The sequence below is a fragment of the Gnatocerus cornutus genome, chromosome 2, assembly GCF_029298725.1.
Source record: "Gnatocerus cornutus isolate USDA-ARS CGAHR chromosome 2, icGnaCorn1.1, whole genome shotgun sequence".
Classification (NCBI taxonomy): Eukaryota; Metazoa; Arthropoda; class Insecta; order Coleoptera; family Tenebrionidae; genus Gnatocerus; species Gnatocerus cornutus.
The window spans coordinates 14,235,473-14,256,945 of record NC_142234.1 but is presented as its reverse complement, the minus strand read 5'-3'; the positions used below and the strand labels follow the sequence as shown (position 1 = coordinate 14,256,945).

Here is a 21,473-nt window from a genome sequence, read left to right as displayed (position 1 = left end):
TTTGTTATTCACAAACGCGATTTAAACGCGATAACGCTATTTGGAGTCAAGGCGAAAATGTACGCAATGATTCATCAGAAATTTCCAATGAAACCGAATGAGCACGTAGACCAATTCTAATGCAAACAAAGTCGCTTATTAAGTTTTCGAAAAAAAAACAAATCTTGGGCCATGACCTATTACAAAATCCATACGGAGAAACAAACCAAAAAACAACCGCATTAAGTCAGTAATTATACTTTTTTTTGTAGTCAAACGAAACAAAGAAATTAGCATTTGAAAGGAATTAAATAATATGTTATTGTATTGCTTAAATATTGATGAAAAAGTATATGGTTGTCCATTTAGGGATTTTCTTGTTTCCTAGTGAAATTTCTGTCAATTTGACGTTTAGTAAACAAACAATCCTAACCTATAAATCTGCTGTCACACTAACAACATGCATGATGATGTCCCCCAAAGAAGTCACCAAAAAACTCCACGAGTACGAGACGTTCCTGGAAGAAACACTAAAAAAAGATCTCACTGATGTGCAAAACATTCTCAAGGATAAAGTGAAAACGTACAAAGAATGGGAGGAAGTGAAAAATGTTACAAAAACCATGAATGAATTCAAGGAAAAAGACAGAGATATTATTGTTCGTGTGGGTGTAGGATGCGGGGTTCATGTGACAGGTGAAGTGTCTGATTTTGAGCGGACATACATCGATATTGGACTCGGTTGTCTCCTTGAAATGGACTGTAGTGAAGCAGATAAATACTCAGAAATTCGAATGCGGAGTTTGAAAAAAGACATTGATCATTATCGAAATTTGGCTGTGCATATTAAAGTTAATATCAAAATGGTATTGTTAGCAATGGGAGAGCTTCAGAGTCTTATGCTGGGAGAGAAATAAATGTTTTTAACTTCCAAAACAATTTTTATTTTAAAATATTTAAATTTAAGCTATTACACAACATGTGAACACCTTTTAATAAGTCAATACTTACATTTACATTACAAAACTATGGTATAAAACTAGCGGACTACGTACAAAATTAGACTGTTGTGAGCGTAACAAATATTTTACATCTTTTTTTTATTTTACTTAAAAACTCACTCCTTCTGTAACATATCGTAATTTCTTTTCTTAGTTAACTACTAGATAACCATCACATAACTACTAAGTTATCATAAAGCACACTTATATTGTGAAAAGAATTATATCTAAAAGTTTATAATTGGCCTTATTCATTGTTAAAAAAAGCTTTATTTTATGCAGTGCGAGATTAGACAATTACGCTACGTCAGTCTTCTCATGCAAATGCCTCCCTCTGGAATGTGGGCGAAAATGTTGAAGAACACCCAAATACAAGTTGGAAGTCTTCATAAATGATTGTGGGCGAAATTATACTGTAAATACTGCATAAAATAAAGCAGATTTATGTGCATCTCTGAAATTTACAATTTGGACCAGCGGGATTGGATATGTGAAAGGGCGAAAAACTGATCGCCAGCGATTATTTTTGATTATGTTTTTGATTCTTCTTAGTGCGTGTGCGTTGTCACTTATAACATAGTTTGGCACTCATTCTCAGGGTCAATGAAGGAGAACTGGCCAGCAGTTGGCCCCCATTCACTCCACAAATTATTCGAAATTTGCGTTGTCAACAAGTGCAGCTACGTTCAAACTTATTGCTTTTTCCCTGTGAGCGTCATGAATCTCGAAATGGACCCACATATTCAATCCCGTTGGTCCCCAACGTTTCGTCGTCGTACTCAGAAGCGGTCATCTTCGGTGTGCTTTCATTGTGCGAGTGTCTTTCGTTCCGTTGTCCCGAAGACGGTGATCCAGAGTACCGAAACGTCGTGTGGTAAAATACCGGCGCTCCCTTAGTATATACAGAGTATATAAACAACGTTTATTGATGTTTCGATATTTGTCTGGACAACAGCTAATCGAATTAAAAATTAACAACAAATCGTATATTATAAACACATGGATATTGATTACCGACAAGATGTAGTAGCTCTGTACAAAAGCAAGCGACTTGCTTCAGCAAGTGCGCGCCAACTTGATGAGTAGGCCATATGGAAACATGCGCCGCCTGCACCATGGATTCAGCAGGTATTACCCGACTGGATACATCACTAATAATAGAATAATGCAATGCACGGCTATAACAACACTAACCTAAACGTTGATAAGCATTCGCAGAATGATGATATTTCGTAGACATTGAAATTAGACTGAAAGCCACGCACAGAAATGCAACATATGATGTTGTACATTATAGTCTGCTGACTGACGATCCAAGGGGTCCAGGCTTAGACACGTAAAAACAACATAGCTTTCCAGAATTGTACAGTGGCACTATCACTTGAAAGGAATGGTGCAAGTTGATTGTTTTTACGCTTTGTCTAACGCCTAAGCAACAGTTTAATTATTATGTACTTGAGCAAATCTAACTGGGAAAGAACAGAACGTCTTCGATCTACACAAAGCAATCGGAGAACGAAGTTAGCATTGAAACTGTTATTAAAATCACACAACCTATTCTATCTTTTCCAATAACTGTTGATACATTGATTAGAGGTCTAAGAAATCTAACATTCTAACGATTGTACATAATGAATATCTCAAGTCGTTCGGTAATAGAGAAAATTGTGCTCTAAAAACATGTAGTCTATTTAGCCTGAGAAACATTAGACCTAACACAGTGGTGATGTAAATCTCTTGGGATGATCAGTACAAAATCCAAGGCAACTTATTATGTGTTTTCTAGCAATACTTTTTGATTGCTCAATTTTAAGCTCATCCTTAACAACTACGATAAATCATCACGTCCAATCTATAGTCGGTGTATAAATTTTGGGATTTTGCTTCGTTGCATAAAGAACTTTGATTGTGTTAGCGGATGGAGCACATGCAGACCCAAAAACTTTAAGTTATTGCAACTTAGTACCCTGTTTCTTGATTTGTCGCTTACCGGAATTTAAACAAAGAATGGAAAATGCATGGGAGCATTTAAAGTAATTCTAATAGTTAATAACCAATTTAAAGTTTCGCTTTTTGCTTCCGTTGAGAGGGTTTTTGGGTTTGCATCGCTTTTGAACAACGGTAGTTTTGAAGTTGGTGTTAAGCCTCATTTTTGATTACACATAAGCAGCCGATACAGGGGTTGTAAAATCGTTATGAGCTTTCCAAATAAGCCGCATTTATACTACAAGTTTCTCGCGGAGATTAAAACCTACTAATATTAATTGACTGTTAATGTTAAAATACAAAACACTTGAAACCTGTACAATGTTACCTAGAACCACATAGATCAGGTCTCTTATCACTGATTGTGAAACTGGTTACGTCCCGAGTACTGCCACCAGTACCTCCTGATTTTGTCAACCAAATACTCGTAATCGCGCATCGCGAGTCCCGTTATGGGGAATCCCGGAAAGCATCCGGTGACGGGAAAGAGTAGTCAGTCATCTGCTTCCATTCCTATCAGCTCCGCTTGCATTCTTCCCTTATACCTGCAGCAAATCGTCATGCAGAAGATCCTCAACGCAAGTCGAAATTGCGGACTCATAGTGATCAGAATCATGGATTTCCAGAACGAGTTGAGGAACCCCAACCAGACGATCCCGAAATGTAAGAATTGCACTTGTAACTTAACACCCGTGAAATACTCGTACAAGCGGATGCCGATGTACGGAGTCCAAGAAGCCCAGAAGGCTATCACCAAAGAGAACGACATCAAGTGACTCGGGTTAGATAGGTTTTCCGATAGAGCAGTGGCGTATTCTTTGTCGTGGAAAGCGTAGCCACTCCTCAGTTTGCGCAACATGTTGAAGATGTACGTGTAGGTGTACACTATGGTGATGAGACTGGGGCCGAGCACGAGGATCGATAGCGTGACAGAATACGCGGCCATGCTGCCCCAGTCCAACATGCAGATGTAGGCATCTTTGTCGAACAACGGCTGGTTGAAACCAAGAAGCGGAGGGCAGCACAACATCGCCGCTGAAATCCAAGTGAAAGCCATCCAGCATTGGCATCGGGTCTTTGTTTGAATGGTCTCATAACGGAGAGGTTTACGAACAGCCAAGTAGCGATCGACGCTGATCCACATGAAGGTGTAAACAGTGACGGCCCAAAGGGTCACTTCCAAGTAGCCGATGAGGCGACATACGACGTCGCCATATACCCATTCCCGGACCACGGCGGGGTACACGGACAGCGGAACTACCAGAAGGCCGCAGAGGAGGTCGGCCACAGCCAGTGAAAGAAGGTAACAGTTAATCACCTCCGAAGGTCCTGCAATAGAGCAAACGATGAATAAATTATTTGGCTAAATGCATTCAGGGATAAACACTCATTCCCTGTGACACGACCACCATCCATCAATAGAAAACCACACCCACATCCCCCTTCGTATAACATGTTATCATCAAATATTCAGTCCCTCTTAACTCCCATAAATTAATTACGTTTTTGGAAACGCTCTCATTTATGAGCACCATAACACAGTAGGTAAATAACCCTCGCTGCAATTAGCGAAGAAGTGTTTACTGAGGATCTTTATGCTTTATGTGTTTCTCTTACTGGAACTTTTTTCTTTGTGGAAATTATTTATTTTTCCGCAGATGTCCGTTATATGAGAAAATCCCTGAATTTTTAACACAGTGAATATCTCCTGCGAGCAACGTAAAATGTGAATGTGCAGACGCAAGCACTAAAACCCTCGACCATTTTTGTAAGATCCGCTCCTTGGGTTTTACGGTTGCTTTATTCGTAAATAAATAAATGAGGATATATTTTTATTGAACTTCAGTGATTGAGTCTTTTACTGGTGGACATGATAGAAATCCCGGAATACGGAAAATGCAGTAATTTTTTTATGACGACTGATAGCAAAAGACGTGTTTTTATTCCCAAGATTTTGTAGAGCCATAACAGTTTCTGTTTCTGTTTTACGCCAATAACGTTTAGACTTTAGAGGCCATGAACTTGAACGACTGCGACGAAACGCAGTGCAACGGTCTAAAATGATTTTTTCGTCTGTGGTCAATGAAACCTTAGTTGACCCACCTCTAAAATTAAGGAATGTGGCGATGATAAGAATATTGGTGACGATGATAGCAATTGCCATGATGAAGATGATGCCCGCTTGGGTGAGACTATCCAGCGTGAACACAATTTCCATGTCATCGTTGGAGTCACTAAAAACGATCATAGTAGAGGTGGTGTCCCTGGTACGGAACATGCCGGGTCCGGGCCGCTAGCGAGACGGTGGTGGCTGTGAGCGCGGCCCCGGATGCAGGTGGCGCCACCTACTCTCCATGCTGTTGCAAGGATCACCTAGACCGATCACGAGCTCGCATGGAAGTCCTGCAACAAAAAAATAATCAATAGCATCGTCATTACAACTCGGAACTATAAAATCAAGTTAAGAACTTTGGGTCATAAACATCGAAAACGAATAAAGTACAAAGTCCCCGAATCTAAATATAAATTGAATTTGAGCGCAGCTCCACCAATTTGGTTTTCTAAAACGAACGTTATTTGCATTTAATCTGGATTTTGGGGTGATTGGATCATCATTCTTTACACCCACCTCGTGTTGCTTTGATGTTAATCAAAGCTGCTGGTGCTGCTTTGTTTTACGGTTAATTTACTTGGGAAATACGGGACTGCAATTACCATTTTCTTTTAACATATAAATTCTCTTGGAACATCACCCCAAAAGCTAAGGCTCAACGGAGCGAGACAGTTTTTCAGACGCAAACAATTCATTTTTATCACACTGTCGCTACTTTGGGGTTGAACAGAATAATTGCAAGACAACAGTGGGTGGGTTAGTTACATCGTGGAACACTTGTGGCTAAGCAAAAAAAGTAATTACATTATCGACAGCAGCTGCTTCCGGTTTTATTCCAGGAAATTAGAAAAGGTAAAAGGATAGAGAAAGCAGAAGATGCATCAGGTTTGTAACTCAATTATCTGTTGCAAAAGCTCTTTGAATTGCAAACAAGTCACTTTTTTAGTTTCAAGTTAATTTGCAACGTCGATATCTTGTTGCAGTTTTCCATGGATAACAAAATTTAAATAAAACATCAGCTCTGGTAGCAGAACCGAAAGATTTTTTTGTTTTCTTTTTAGCTTTAGACGTTTTAGAAATTGCGTTTAAGACAACATAGGAAAGGATAGTACTAATTTATTAATACATAATTTAGAGAAAGAAAAAACTTCATAAAATCCAAACACATTAAATGTATGTTAATTCTAATTATAGAACATGTTTATATTGAAATGGAACTCAACTAAATATTATCGAGTTTAAAGCGAACTATCAACATTTTCATCAGTTTGTATTGACATTATTCGCACACAAAACATTTATCTTTTCTTCTTAAAAAACATTGATCTACAAATTTTGAAAAACAAAACTGGAAGAGTGGGCTGTCTTGAATTTTATAAAGATAAAAATTTTATAAAGAAATTAGCAATTAGCTTATTCCTGCAGTCATACTCCAAACTGAAACAATAAGAAATATGCACTTGACCGAGATTTTATGGAAAGACCTAGTTAATTGTGTTATATTGCAATGCATAAAATGTACATCTACAAAAGCTTCTTAGCTTTACAAGAAAACAAAGGCAGTAGTAACAAGTGACCTGAAAACCCAACTTCTTTTCTCGTAAAAGATGCATTTTAGCAGATAGGATTGGGACAAATAACGAAGTTTCAGTGAAACGTATTTTGTTAAATGCAGCAGTTTCCAACCTAGTTTCTTATTGTAAAACTAGCAATCTTAAATTCCATTAAAATGATATACAATAAAACTCAAATGTAAAAAAGTTCACCTGACGGTGAATTCTTGTAATGCTTCTAAAATTAATAAAACGTAAAAGTAGATGGACTGCACCTTTTTCTTTCTTTTATTCAAGTCTCAGTATTCTTGTTTGTAACTTCAAACTTCATAAGGATGCATCCAACAGTTCCCTAACAAAATTACAGCAGACACAGTTCTCAAGTTTAGTAACAAAAGTACGTTTGTTTGTGTAACATTTCCTTTTAGAAACGAACTTCACACTGAGTAGCCCCGGTAATAATGAGTTTTTGATGATAATGTGGCTAACTTAGCATGTAAATCCAACCACGTAATGTTTTGTTGAACGAATATGAATTGCGACTGGCTCAAAATGAAACAAATGCATTTCGCGTTAGTTGCTGCTACGAACATCCATAATTACGTTGTAACAAGAAACATTTCAAAGATTTATGAGTTTGTCTTTTCTTTGCTTCTTTCCTCTAATTTACGATTTCTGTATGCGCATGAATTTGGCAAATACATTCCCAACCGTTTTTTCGTGACGCTTTTATTTCGAAGGCGGAATTCTTATTATTCGATTTTTTAGAACTCGTTAGTACATTGCTAGCTTTGTAAACACGTCACGTCTTATCAGTTAGCGCCAGGGGTTGTTATAAGGATAAAGTGTAAAGAACGGGATTTAAATTTGACGTCACTGTAAAATGCTTGGAAAGATAGAAAAATTTAATATAAGAAAAAATATTTTAAGCTCCACTACTTGACTAAATTTGTCACGATCAGTACGTCGAAGTGACCACAGAGGAGATGAAGGAATGGTGTGACAAAGGAAAACTTATCAGGCATCAATTTATAAGCCTATCGATGACAAGCTGTGGGCTGAGTTTACTCACATTGTCGGCACCTAATGATGGTGGTAACACATTTGCCTGATTTTTTTTCTAGTTCTATCGAGAGATAGGAAGAACAGAAATTTGAAACAACGAAATTTCGAGTGTTTATAGGCTTCTAATTTGAGTGTTCCTATTAAAGTGCCAACTTTTTTATTGTCTCGTTCATTAATGCTGCATGAAAACGCTCTTCTGAAATTTCCATAAAGCCACTTATGTAAATGCGGCTGTGGATTCCAAATGTCGCCTATTTCTTCTAATTGTGCCAAATCCCCCCATTCAGCTCTTCATTACTACATAAATAATAATGAGAACTAAAACGTGCTCGGATCTAAATATTTCAGTAAAATAATAATCAATCAATCGATAGAACGAGCTCACATTGCGTCGTTACATAATTCATGAGATTGGCCGAGAAAACTCCCATCGTCTCGATTTCACCTCATTCTGTCACCCTAATAACTCCCGCACAATTACCCCGTGATTTCCCACAATCTCCTTGTTTTCCTAGCATTAAACCCGTCAACATGTCGACATTACGTAAAAGTGTTTGCATGTCGACAACGTTTCCTGAATAAAATTAGATATAGAACGCTAAACCGCAAAACCATACAAAAGGGCGTTTCTAGCCTTCCAGCGATCTGATTTCACAGCTCTATGACCGTCGACTAAGTTGTCCTTAATGTCACATCCCCGTTTCCTTTATGGCCACAACACCCGAAATCATATTTCAGTCAGGGCCGGATTTTGCACGAAAAGGTCTGAAACTGAGCAGCGTGCAAATTATGGCGCTCAGCTTTGCGTGTTTGTTATGTAAAAATGTTTTATTATATTTTAGAAAATAAACAAAATGTAATACTGGTGGAGAGTTTTGCATTTTTATAGAAGATTACTACGTGGGAAAGTAGTTTGATGCTCAGGTTTGGTTCACTTTTGCATCAAAGCGGTGAGTGACGTGTACGAAAATAAAATGGTAAAAATTCATAACGTCTAGTTTTTTTCATGTTTTTAAATTCACAACCTGTAAATTTTCCTCAAACAATATCGCTGCGTTTTCGGTTTTGCCAACTGTAGGCTCAAACGCCATAATCCTTCTCGTTGTTTCCCAACGTGTGCAATTAAAAAACTGCTAAAACTCACAAACACAACAAACGACGCTAATCCTTATAAATGCTCTGTTCAGCTCTAAAATTATCACTTTCCAAAACCGCAATCCAAGTTCCACTACCAACTATAAGTCCTCATATGAAACTGTCAGAATTTCCTGCAAATCCTCGCCGGAAATTTGTTTTGTAAATGATTTCAGAGACGCTTACAAAACCACCATTTTAGTGGTTATGCACACAACCACACCCAGCTTGCCTAAATTTTAGTTTCACATTTAATTTCCTGCGTTCTATTACTTTTTAAATTAGACCAAATCTCAATCAAACACCAGCCACATTAAATCCATCGCAATGTTTTTTATCTCTGATTAATGGAAAATCGATTTCTCCCGCCCACTTTGGCAAAACAAGGACGAGTGACAGTGTAATTTAAATTTTTATCGCCAAAATAATTAAAATACCGCACCTATGCGGACACGCACAGCTTTGAGGAAGCAATTAAGGGCTGCTCTGACTTTGATCAAGCTGAAAAAGCTGGGAGAATTAATTTTCGGGTAGAAAAGCAAGCATAAAAGTGAAACGTCGCGGTTCCTTACTGTCTTTTTATATTCATTATAACATCAAACAAATCCTTTCGTAGCTCCAGCTTCTGGAGCTTCTGTTTGAGACGAGCTTTAAAGAAAACTTTCGCTGCTGCTCGTTAATGACAAGCAAGTTTGAGGGCGAAAGTCGATTCGGATTCGACCAATTATTTCGTTTGTTTGATCTTAGAGGAATCCTTAAGTTTCTACTGCAAATGCATTTCTTTTTTATCAGCTAAATCAAACATGATCGTTACTCTGTCAGCAGGTTTGTCCACATTTTTCTCCAATCGATTGGATTAATTATTAATTAATCTGTTAATAGTTAAACTTTTTGACGTTTTCAGTTTGTAGCTTTTACAAACCACATCAATACCCTTCCTAATTGCTTTCCATGGCTGATCATTAGTAAACGCTGTGAAACTCAGTTCAAAGAGATAATTAATGACCTGGAATAACAAACACTACTAGTGTTGCGTGCTTTCTACAGAGCGCATTTTATCAGATAATAAACACGAGCAACAAATGCAATTATGTTTCACATTTCATTAAAATCGTGTCTTCAGAACTTCATCGTTGTAATTACAGTTGTAACTCTATTAATGTCGCTATTGTCGAGTATTTTTCAATAAGGAAGTTAGAGTTGGGATAATTAAAGCCAAGAATGGATTTCGGCAACGTATGAGAGATTTCCCGGCGCATCCACCAAATTTTGTTATGAAAGTATTGATTAAAATAGTATCTAGCACAGTACATCAAATCTATACCATAAATATTTTGTGAGGCAAAATGAAATTTAACATGAGTAACAAGATAATTTTAAACAGCGCAGAATAAATTGATGACCAACAGCTTTCCCTCAATTAAAACACATTTTTGGTCTTATGCGAAGACACGTTGCTTAAATCTTACCTAAGTGCCGAAATACGTTAGTCCATTAAAAATTAAAACCAGTAAAGGCTTAAGGGGGGGACGCAAATTGTTTAAATTATCCTTAGTTGCAGTAACAGAAGCAAATTGTTTAAAGGAAAATAGCTGAGACGTGTAATAAATCTTTCGCACAAGGTAGTTTCCAATTGAGAGGAACTTCTTTAGATTAATTTGTAATTTATCTCCCACTGTAAAAATTTGCTTGCGCTTGGTTATAAATTGCGAGCTCATGTGAGGATTATTCCAGGCTGCAGCACCACATTTTATGTACACTACCACGAATTTAGCAATAAATCGAAATCCTGTGGGAACGACATTATCAAAGATAATGTCTTTTATATTGCTGCTAATTTGCAAAAGCTGGGAATTTTATTTGTTAACAAAAACTAGCAGAGTTTTTGTGCAGACTCAACCGCAAGTTCACTTCTAATTAATGTTACTTACACAGTGTGTTAGTTTTTGCCACTGCATCGTAAAATGAACTGTTATTGCACTTACCACAGCAGAAAATTACGGAATAAAATCCCATTACAAAGAGCGTCTTCCAAACTTTTGTAATTAAAATCGACAATTTTTTTGCAAAACAGAAACCGCTTTAAAACTTTTTTAAAAGAGCGGAATTAAACTCCCACAGCTTTAATCATTCTAAATCGCCTCTCTCACATGATTTCTTTGAATGGAAGTTTTTCGCTTCTTTCCTTAGCTTAAACTAGATGCAGTTTGGTTGCGGTGAAGGTAAAAAACAATGCCGAGGATTAGTGAAGAGATAACAATGTTTTGTCTGTGAGATGAGGCGCTCTTTGCCAAAGTGTGTTTCAAATGAGGACTCTTGAGGATCCGACGGTTCAGTCAATAATGTAAATTGCTCAGAATAGAAACCTAAACTAAATAGAAGTATTTACGGGAGCCGGCTGAGGAAATTATAATTGTTTGCAAAATCGCGAATAAACGTGCTACTCATCCAGAATTTATTGTGCTTGTCGGACGTCACTAATTAAATTTTTCACTGCTGTGTAGGCTACGGTTTTGTTAGAGTTGCACAAAGCGGATCGTGAAATGGGCATATAACAGTCAAACGAATAAAGATAAATGATCTTTTTAGCGTATATTTTGAACAAAAAGAGTCGGGGATTGAAGGCAAAATTTTACAGTAAAAAACGAAATTTATAAACGTAAAGATGTTTTTTGTCTGGCTGTAAATGAAGCCATACTAAGACCGCATTTTGCGGTTGCTGATTTACGATAACTCCAAACCAAAGGATTTACAAGTTGTAACGCACCCCATTGTCCTTACTAAACCTTTCGGGGATATCTCCGTAATATCGTGATTCATTGGTTCGAAAATACTACTTTTCATATCTCCTGAAAGGGCAGATCCCCGGATATTGATCACAGGGAACTTTAAAACAGCCGCTTCTGTGTCATTAGTGTGTGAATGTAATCTTAACAATGACAGGGAGGTTCTTGCAACAGTATTTCATTGTTGCAAGTACCTCATCTATCAAACCCGTCACAATGTCTTTTTAATGTAAACTTTACGAACTAGATCACATTTTTCCGGAAGAAGTTTCAAAATAGTTTCGCGCTTCATTTCCTACCAATTAGTTTCATTTTTCAGGACACTAAATCTGCAAGTCAATTTGTTGCTTGGGTGCATTTCAGACCACCGGAAGATAAATCCATGCTCTGGAATTCTTATCACACGATTACGCAACTAAACATACAACCGGAAATGAGGTGAATCCATAATATGTATATCAGCGGTTAGTTTGTATGACCGTCTAGACCAGTTATTACCATGTCGTTCACATTCGAGGACTTCGACCCAGATGAGAAAAAAACGAGCGTATTCGCTTGTGCGTGACTTTTCACTTCATCAAAATATTTTCTCATCGATTTTTATGATTTATTTACGTCGGGAAATCTTGAGAAAGTTTTCCGGAGTCGGGAAGCCCGACGGCTTGTTTATTTGTTGAAAGAACAAATCGGAGATAGAATGGAATTATCACGATCGTTGTTGATGGGTTGGAAATAGCAGGAGATAATGTTGAGACTGACTAATGACTGTTGCATGCACGATAAATTCACCAAAACTCATCATCCACTCATTAAATTACTGAAACCTTATTAGATCTCTGTTTTTCGTGCACTTGTTAAAGTACCACCTGGTGAAAGTGTGAAAGTGGCTGCTAACAGAGCAACTATGAACTCTTCAAAACAAGCCACAATTCTCCGTATCTTGTTGATCAAGTCACGAAACTTGTCACTTCCTCGAGGCTTCGTCCGAATACTTCCCACTAAGTTTAACACTCCGACTCTTTAGCGTGATCTATTACAGCCGCTCAGAGCTCAGATAGTCCAACTAGCACAGTTGATTAGTCAAATACCGTGAACGTAGATTTAATTAGCAAAGCCTGTTAATCACAGGGGTGGTCCCGTGTTATTAAGGCAGTTAGGACAGCAGCCTGCGTCAGCGTTTACTGTCTCGTTCCGTTGAAATATTTAGCCAACATATAACAGAAGCTGCTCACATTACCACCATTACGTAAGCACCCCCAAGGGAAATCTAACATGTTACATGCTCAAAAATTAATACATGTGTAAAGTGGCACCGATAACAGTGCTCGGTGAGAAATGGGAATAATCAGACAAGTCGACAGGTAAAAATAGAAATGGATTACACCTGGAGAATGATTATTCCAGACGGGAATCGTCTGACCTTCCGGTTTAAGCGAGGGAGAATGGGTCGTAAGGGAGTAGCGCAAATGGGCCGCTTCGCAAGAAATCGTTATTTACACTAAAGGGCACTCCACGAAGGAAATATCACTTATCATTAACCCTTTCGAGAAAAATGGGAGACACGAAAGGGCGATGTGGATATTGAGCGCTCAAGGAATTTTGGCGACTTTTATAACGCCGTAGTTGCGAAAATTAAACGTGAGAACTTCGCTGATTCAGAAGAATAAAAGTAGAAAGCGTTTTATCTCAACATGATAATTATAATAAAACTCCAATACAACGATTCTCTCTTATTTTTCTTATTTGCATCTACAAACGGTTTTTATTATTAGACTTGTTAAGGTTAAAAGCGCTGTTATTTCCGTGATCTACGTAATTTGTTACCCTTCAAAGATATACAAAACAAACACGATCTGGTCCCTTGACAAATTTAAGCGTGTATAGAATGCTGAGACCGTCTCAAAGTTCCCATTTCCTGTTGATCGATTTCGTGGAAAAAACATTCTAACCTTGTGGATTTCATTCAATAGATGCACACCTCTTCTTTCCGTTTTGTGGAAAGATTAGATCCAGCCAATGCCAATAGAGGCTATTCAGACCAAAGTAGAAACACATGGCAAAGTTTAATAAAAGGGCGGTCGTCAATTTATTACTAGCTGAATTTTTCCGATAACAAGAAAAGTGCTGGTTCAGTTTTTCAGCCAAAAACAACACCTAATGAAATATTTCACGAACATGTTCTGAAATAACACAGTCGAACTGTTTGCTTTCGACAAAGAATGCAATGACCGCACGTTCTGCTTTTATAACGACAGAGTCAGCAGGATTTTGCGGACTCATATTAGAAAAAATATTTTGTTTTCTACATGAAAAAACATGCAATTAAAAGGCGGATTTTCTCATACTCTGACGCGTTTCAGGATTTATCTCTAGCCAATTTCAGCTAGCCTTGAACTTCCTGTTTCCTGTATCTTGCGTGCTGTTAGATGGGGTAGTAGCGTGTGACCGATTACATCGAGATTAAAAGGATTATCAGATTTTCCGAAGAACATTACAGAGATAATTGCTCTTGGAAAAAGTTGGTAAAATAGAGAAGGGAACGTTTTAGATTACGTAAAAAGAAAGATAGTGGATTTTACACGCGAACTTCGTCGCTCCCTTTTATGGAAGTTCTATATTCTTGGGAATTATCTTGGCCTTGGATAGGAATGTGATGGGTTTGAATCAATTTTTATCTAAAATTAGAAATCGTGAGATACCACGAAAAACACGAACTGTGCCAAATGTAAGTTCGCTGTTTTCACAAGCCAACTAATAGTACAAATGGTGGATGCGCCGCATCGATTTAATCATGATCTAATTGATTCTTTTTTCTCATTGTCGCCAAACTCTGCAATCTAACATATTAGAGTACAATGTAGAAATTGAATTTAATTTATTTGAAGCTTTTGGAACGCGAAACTAGAGCACATGTAATCTTCTTACACTCCCCCCATCAGCTAGCAATTCAACTTCCATCAATCTAGTGCGGCAAAGAAAATCGATAGCCCAATTATGAACATTTTGGAGTGAGAATGGAGTTGCTTACCATATACACGATAACACAGAATTTCAATAGTTCATTGAAGCCTAATAACATCCACTCACACATGAAAACCGAGCCACTACAAAATTGATGAGGATAATTCAGACGGAAGCGGAAGTTACCACAGCTTCGAAACTAGAGGATTGAATGAATAGAAGCGCATTGACGATGGAGAGAATAATGTGGAGTTTAAGTAAGCTCAAGTAATGCCTGAAAGACGCGCAGAAATTGTCGTGATTATTACCTAAAGTAATTACCTCTTGTGATAATTGTGCAGCTATTTTAATAATTTAACCATGTCGCCAATATTACAGTTCTTTTGTTAATTAGAATGAAAATTTTGAAATTCAGCAAGTTTTAATCGTCGTGAACGCATAATCTGACAGTAAGCTGAGAGGGGTTAAAATCGATCAGCAAAATTGGATTGTGATGCTCAAGTTCATGGATATCTCAAGTTTGGAACATCAGGAGTGAAACAAGACGCACAAATATTGGAAATCGTTTATGTAGCATACTGTAGCCATAACGAAACTGAAGGTAAGAGGAAGTTTTATTTGAGGTTCTAAAAAATGTTCGGTGTAGAGCATAAAAGTTGGAATATTTCGCTATGTTCAAGAAGCGGACTTACGAACAGTTTTGCGAGTGATTTAGATATTTGCTAAAACTTTCGCTGAAATAGAGACAACGAAAATGTTTGTTTTTTGGGTTACAATCCATAAAATTGACGTTCTTGCGATTTATGAGATTGCGTATTCATGGAATAGTCGCGCTGACTGGCGCCAACAAAGACCTAAAAAAATTTTGTGGAAAACACGACTATAAAACTGCGAATCTACTTAGGTGTTTATAAATGTTTCTAGCATCAAGCGTGGCTTTGGAATTCCTGTCGTACACTATTTTGACGCTTTATTTTCATGGTGAATATAACTATCTTGAAAATTATTTACAATGTTACTTACTTCAATGACGTTTTAGTTACGGTTTTGTGTCCAAGTTTTCGATTTTCAGGTTTTAAACCACAACTCGAACAGTTTATTTCTCAAAACTTACTTTGCTTCATGTTTGAGGTTAACTGCAAATGTCACTTGAGAAATCGAAACCCACATTTGTAATGAGCGGCACATTTCTTTGAACATTTCTTTGACATTTCATAGCCACCCTTACCCTTAATGCTAGAAACATTTATAAACACGTTGTACTTGACGAATCGAGCTTAAATTAAGTGTTTTATATAAAATTACCGTTTTGACAGTGCACGAGAGGCACGTCAAGCAAAAATAGAATCAATTAAGACCATTTCGAGATTTATACTCGAAAAGCGTTTGAATGTCTAAGGCGGGACAAGCCTATTGGGAATAATACTTCTTGTATTGACGTTATAAATCTTGTTTTATTGAAGTGATCTCCGAAGAAATGCTGTGATCTGAACAAATGGCAATGGTGGTAAAACGTAGTTTTAGAAAAAAAGAAACTTTAAACTACAGTTTTTCGCTCAAAGAAAAGGAGAAGATTCAGCGACGTAATAGCGAAGTTTGTAGCAATAACTGCTGGATTATTGTCGTCCTAATGAAATGAAACCGGAGCGGGCTGAAATGTGTTAATAGTCTTCTGGTGTAAGTTCATCTGTGAAAAGGTCAAATGTCAGCTGCATATCCCCTTTTGGGTAGGATAAAGTTAAACAAGAGCTAAATCTGCTAAAATAAGTGTTCAGTAAAAGTCGTGGCAGTAAAATTCTAGACGGAAACTGAATAAAAAGAAGACGTTTCTTCGAGTAAAAAAGAGTCTAAAATTGCCCTCATGTACTTAATCCTCAAATCCCCGAACAACTCGAATCTATCCATAAATCATCCAAGTTGCTGCATCTGAAGGCGCCTTTACACCCCAACCACGAAAATAATTGGGATTAACTTAATCCCCAATTTTGGAAGTATCAGCACGACAAAGGCTTCTAGATTAAGTTTCTTAAGTCAAAAGTGGGTCAGTACACGATCTGCATCGCGATTACAAAGCATCTGCAAGAAATCGATCGAATCCAGTCACTGATTAGTTTACATCAAAGTTTACTGCAGTTTGCCGTTAGTCTTTCGGCATGTTAGTAATGGAATAAAGCGGCTTTTTGACCTGATTTGAACGGGTTGGGTAATTGGCAGGGCTTCGATTGATCGCTGCGGCACGAAAAACCGCCATTATCGATGGACCACCAATCTTTCTCTAGCCAAACATAAATTTCACATCCATTGAGAAAATGAGAAAGGAGGAAAACAGAAAAACTGATGGAGTTCCAAATTAATTTGAATTTATTGATGTGTCGTTGGTAAATGTGTTCTTCATCTCTGGAATGTGCTAGATGAGTTGGCAAGTTTCGAGGGTGAGCTCTGTTTAATTTATCTGGAAATGAAGTCGGGCTCGGATCATAAAGTTTCATTAATTTAGGCGCGGAATGAGTAATGCGGTCATTATTTGGAAAAAAGACCATCTTCAGTACGAAGCACGGTTTTTCAGAACGTACAATTGTGCAGCCATGATGATTATGTTACATCTGTAAATGTAATTTTACACCAGTTTTTGATAAGAAAAGAAAGATATAAATAAACCTCCAATTATTTCTCAATGAAATTTTCATTATGTCAGGGCAAATAAATCAATGAAAGTTCTCGTCAAGGGCGAGGAAAAAAACGACCAAAATACATGCAGAACAATGCCAACAAAACAGTAAAATATACAAAAATCTCCATAAATGAATATTTCATTAACGAAAGAGTTATTACCGAAGAGGAAAGTATAAACTTAGATTTATCAGACTATGGAAATTGCGCTAATATTAACTAATTTTTTTTGCATGATTTTTTCTCTAAAATACAAATTTTCAGTGTAAAAACAAATAAAATAAAAAATTATTAAAAAAGTGTTACGCATGCAGCACCAACAGAAAAAAATGTGTAAGGTAAGATATAATAAGAACCAAGCATAACCAAAATCTTATTTTTAGTTTAAGTAAATTGTGCATACAAAATGAGTAATTCCAAGTAAAATGGGCTACTAAATTTATTATTTTTTTTTATTTAATTTCAACAAAATTTTGACACCTTCGAGAACGTGTTATGCTTGATAAATTCCCTGTGAATAATTTTGCATGCATAAACTAAAAACATAATTCGAGAAATTAATTTCATTGGTGGAAAATATTAGCCAATCAAACACATTTTCAAGAAATTTTTTTTTATCCAAAATGCACTAATAAACTAGTACTTTATTTATCATTTTAGACAAATAATGTGTACTCTTTTACTCTCTAAACACTTTAAAAAAAATTATGCCACATTTCCAGGACAACAATGCAAGCATGTTTTTCTAAACGCTAAAAATTTGTCTCTGCTTCCACTTTAATTCTTTTAATGCTTTAATTGCAACCAACAAAGGTTTTGGATAAAATTTAGTATTATATTTGAGTGTAAGGACAAATTATTTACTACAAAAATCTTATTCTCTCTCTAAATGTGGCCTACTTTACCTGGATTTACTCAAATAATAAAATAAAATTACATTTTCCGGCGCATCCACCAATTTTACTGAGCAAAACATATTTTGCGTAAATTTTAATTTAAATCGTCTCTCGTATAATTTACATCAATAATTTTTATTAAAATGAATACTTTTGTTTATTACGTATTTTTATTAAATTATTACATATTCATTCAATTAAGCGTAGTGTTTAATAGTTTTTGTAATCTTCACTGTCTGGCTTGATTTGATTTTAAGCTAAAATAAATAATAAAATCTTGAGAAGTAGAGACTGATAACCCTGATAAGAAAATTTCCTTTTAAACAATCAACAAAAAATAAATCTTTTAATAACGAAATTCAGTCTTCTCTTATAATTATAGAATTCTTGCATACAAAACAAGTTAAAAATAAAGCATAGATGTAATTCGTAAAGCTTTTTGTGCGCTAAAAAGCTCGAAACTCTTGAAAAGTTTGCAGAAGCATTCAAAGACATTTCCTTTCAAGCATAACATGAGATTCCTTGAATATTGCAAACGGAATAAACCTGCTCTTTCGTAAACAACACCTGCTATTTATACACAAATATTTTTCTTTTAGATCGCATCCTCTCTTTTATCTTTATTAAACGTTGTTAGCTTTTCGTTTGTGAAACTTGACGCAACGAAATTGAAAAATTCGGCGCGGGGATTTGCAGGATCTCAAGTAAAAATCTGAAATATGATATTATCTATAATCCTGCAGGTATTCCATAAAATACTGACACGAACAGAAATTGGATATTTGGCTCTGAGTTCCATTGGGGAATTCTCAATCAAGATTCTGATCTGACATACTGAACGAGTAAAATTGGCTGATGTTGCAGATGTTACTGAAACTGAAGTTCATTATTTTCGGGAGATTTTCTCGTCTGTTTGTAACGCAAACTGTCCATCAAAAAATTGATTATTTTCCCCACTAACAGTGAATGTTACACATGAACAAACATAACGAGTACTTTCCGCTCTGTTTGCTTCGGCATAAACCGAAAATTGCACAAAGAAATTTATTTTCCGCTGCACCAACGATCGGTTATAAAGAGACAGTGTAAAGGTAGATTGAAGATGTCTGGAAACTTTTCCCTCTAAACTTTCCATCGTTTTTACTGCTGCTAGGAACAGAAGACGGTCATGTGTCAAATGTCACAGGAGAGGATTAGTTAATCTCAAGCAATCCGTAAAAGAGCTAAATTCACAGAGTTAATTCAATGAAAAATTCACACGATTTCGGAGCTTCGTTCAGTTTACATTCGAACAGAAGGGTTAGACTGGTCATAATGCGGCTATAAATACGGAGAACTGCGCTATTTGGCCGTCTTTATATCTCTCAAAATTGTTTTCTGATAGTAGAATATAATCACACTAAAATTTTTACGCTCTAGCACTGCAGATGCCGAGGTGACGAAGACGTGAATTAGTTTAGAGGTCTTAGCCTGGAAAGAAGGGAAAATAAAAGTGTGCTTTTGACAGGTTGATGAAAGACGGTCGGGTTTTTGAATATTTTTCACGGTTTATGTTGAAATGAACACACAAGTTGACGCTTTTTCATATTTTGTATCCGTTCTTACCCGGAATTAGAAATATAAATACAACTTATGGGATTTTTTTGTGATTGGAACAATGTAATAGAAAATGCGGTAAACGCTTCCAGTAGCTTCTTGTTTACTGAAAAAAGATTCAGATTGGACCTCACAACAACTACAAAACTTTTTATAAAAATGATAAATTGGCTACCCGTTAGTTAAACTTTATACAAGCTGGCTCCACTTCCGTTAAAATAGACAGCGGAAAGACTTTTTTAATGGAGATATATTCGAAATTATGGTGCACATGTGTACTTTATTAAAGCACGAAATTAATTAAGGTCATGTCTAAAACTAAAGTTTGCAATTGGTGGTTGAGGTTTCCAAACTTTATAAAATAAATTATAAATCCAGAGGAAAATGACATCTCCAAAGCGAGAAGTTGCAATGAAAATTAATGGTTCCTAGTTAAATGGGATGGTGTTATTTCCATTTTGCTATTTTTTAAAATTGAAATTTATTAACCAAAGATATTTTTTCATACGAGGAAACACAGTTTTAATGCCAACGACAATTTAACACTCTTGAGAAGTTATGCGAACATTTCAACACTTGACAGCCGCAACTTATTATTTTGGTGACTAAAATATGAATTTATTCACGTTAAAACAACGTACCCAATAATTATCAAGTTTATTACTTGCAGTATACTTACAGTACTAATTAAAAAAACAAAATATTGTTGAAGATAATCTTGCGGATAAATTTCTTTAAAAATGCTAATGGTGAAGGTGTGACTTATGTGTTTTTCGGCTTGGCGGAATTGGATGAAAGGCGTTTTGATTTATAGCCAATTTTTATGATGTTTACCTCGATGTTTACCGATTGGAGAATTTACTGTTTTTTTTTATTTTGATAATAGCAAGCTTTCGAAATTTCGCACATTCCTGAAAAAGGTTTTATATAAATTTAAATATTTTAGTTTCACCTTATTGGTTTAGGATTTTTGGTTCATCGAGGAAAAAGGCTTATCAAGAATCGTATTTGCATATTTGCTTGCATGCACTTTATGTTGAAAGTGTAATAACCTCTGGGCATTGCATGAGAGAAAAATGAATAAAAACTTTATAGCAAACGGCCAAGCTTTTTGTGAAATTAGTTTTCAGGCATGAACTGTCGGTAATGTCGGTAATGTTTCTTGTTCCAAACATAACTCGCAAATAACATTAAATACTACATACATGATAAGGTGGAATGTTATAATAACGAAATCGTCTAAGCGCAATTTTTCTCTTTTCTTTTTCGTGGAAAAGAGCACCGCCCCAAAACAACACCCCACATTTATAAATACCTGAAAACTGTCTTCAGACATTAAGAGCAGTGTAGAACCATCAAGCATCACAGCTCCTGAAAAGATCAGGATCAATTACACATTATTAACCCGGAATTTCCGTATTCTAGCTCTATTTCCGGTAATTTCCTCTCAAAATACACACCTAGAAGCGCAAAATGTTCGCGTAGTACTTTGGATGCTGAGTGCCGCCACTAAACATGACAGCTTTGAAAAGAAAGTGTCTACCTTGAAAGCTGACCGAGAACTGATGTTCCAGGCTTAGCTAAGCGTCGAGTCGATCGAGTCGGCCGTGAATAGTCGACGCAGGCGTCGGATTCGCTAACGTTACGTCACCGACGGCTGCAACGTCACGGACACCCTCCCGGAAAGGGATCGGAGACAATGCGGAGCATAAAGCTGCTTCACCGAAGCGGAG

The 21,473-nt window shown here is 36.5% G+C and overlaps 2 protein-coding genes across 2 annotated transcripts; one reads left to right on the top strand and one right to left on the bottom strand.

The window, feature by feature from the left end:
- Positions 1 to 401: 401 nt before the first annotated feature.
- Uxt (Uxt prefoldin-like subunit) lies at positions 402 to 1,016 on the top strand. The gene is given in 1 exon segment (XM_088029886.1): positions 402 to 1,016. A coding segment is annotated over 1 exon segment (573 nt). The 5' UTR covers positions 402 to 443.
- Positions 1,017 to 1,888: 872 nt separating this feature from the next.
- On the bottom strand, positions 1,889 to 21,443 carry DopEcR (G-protein coupled receptor DopEcR). The gene is made up of 4 exons (XM_088029880.1): positions 21,201 to 21,443; positions 21,056 to 21,111; positions 5,070 to 5,369; positions 1,889 to 4,295 (listed from the first exon to the last, which is right to left on the bottom strand). The coding sequence occupies exons 3-4, from the start codon at positions 5,242 to 5,244 to the stop codon at positions 3,460 to 3,462; spliced, it is 1,011 nt and encodes a 336-aa protein (XP_087886006.1). The 5' UTR covers positions 5,245 to 5,369; positions 21,056 to 21,111; positions 21,201 to 21,443; the 3' UTR covers positions 1,889 to 3,459.
- Between the last annotated feature and the right edge of the window lie 30 nt (positions 21,444 to 21,473).

Bases quoted from the DNA above. Each gene is read 5' to 3' on its own strand.
- DopEcR (XM_088029880.1), bottom strand. From the start codon at position 5,244: ATGTTCCGTACCAGGGACACCACCTCTACTATGATCGTTTTTAGTGAC. The intron at 4,296-5,069 runs GTGGGTCAACTA...GCTCTATTGCAG, and splicing joins CACATTCCTTAATTTTAGAG to GACCTTCGGAGGTGATTAAC.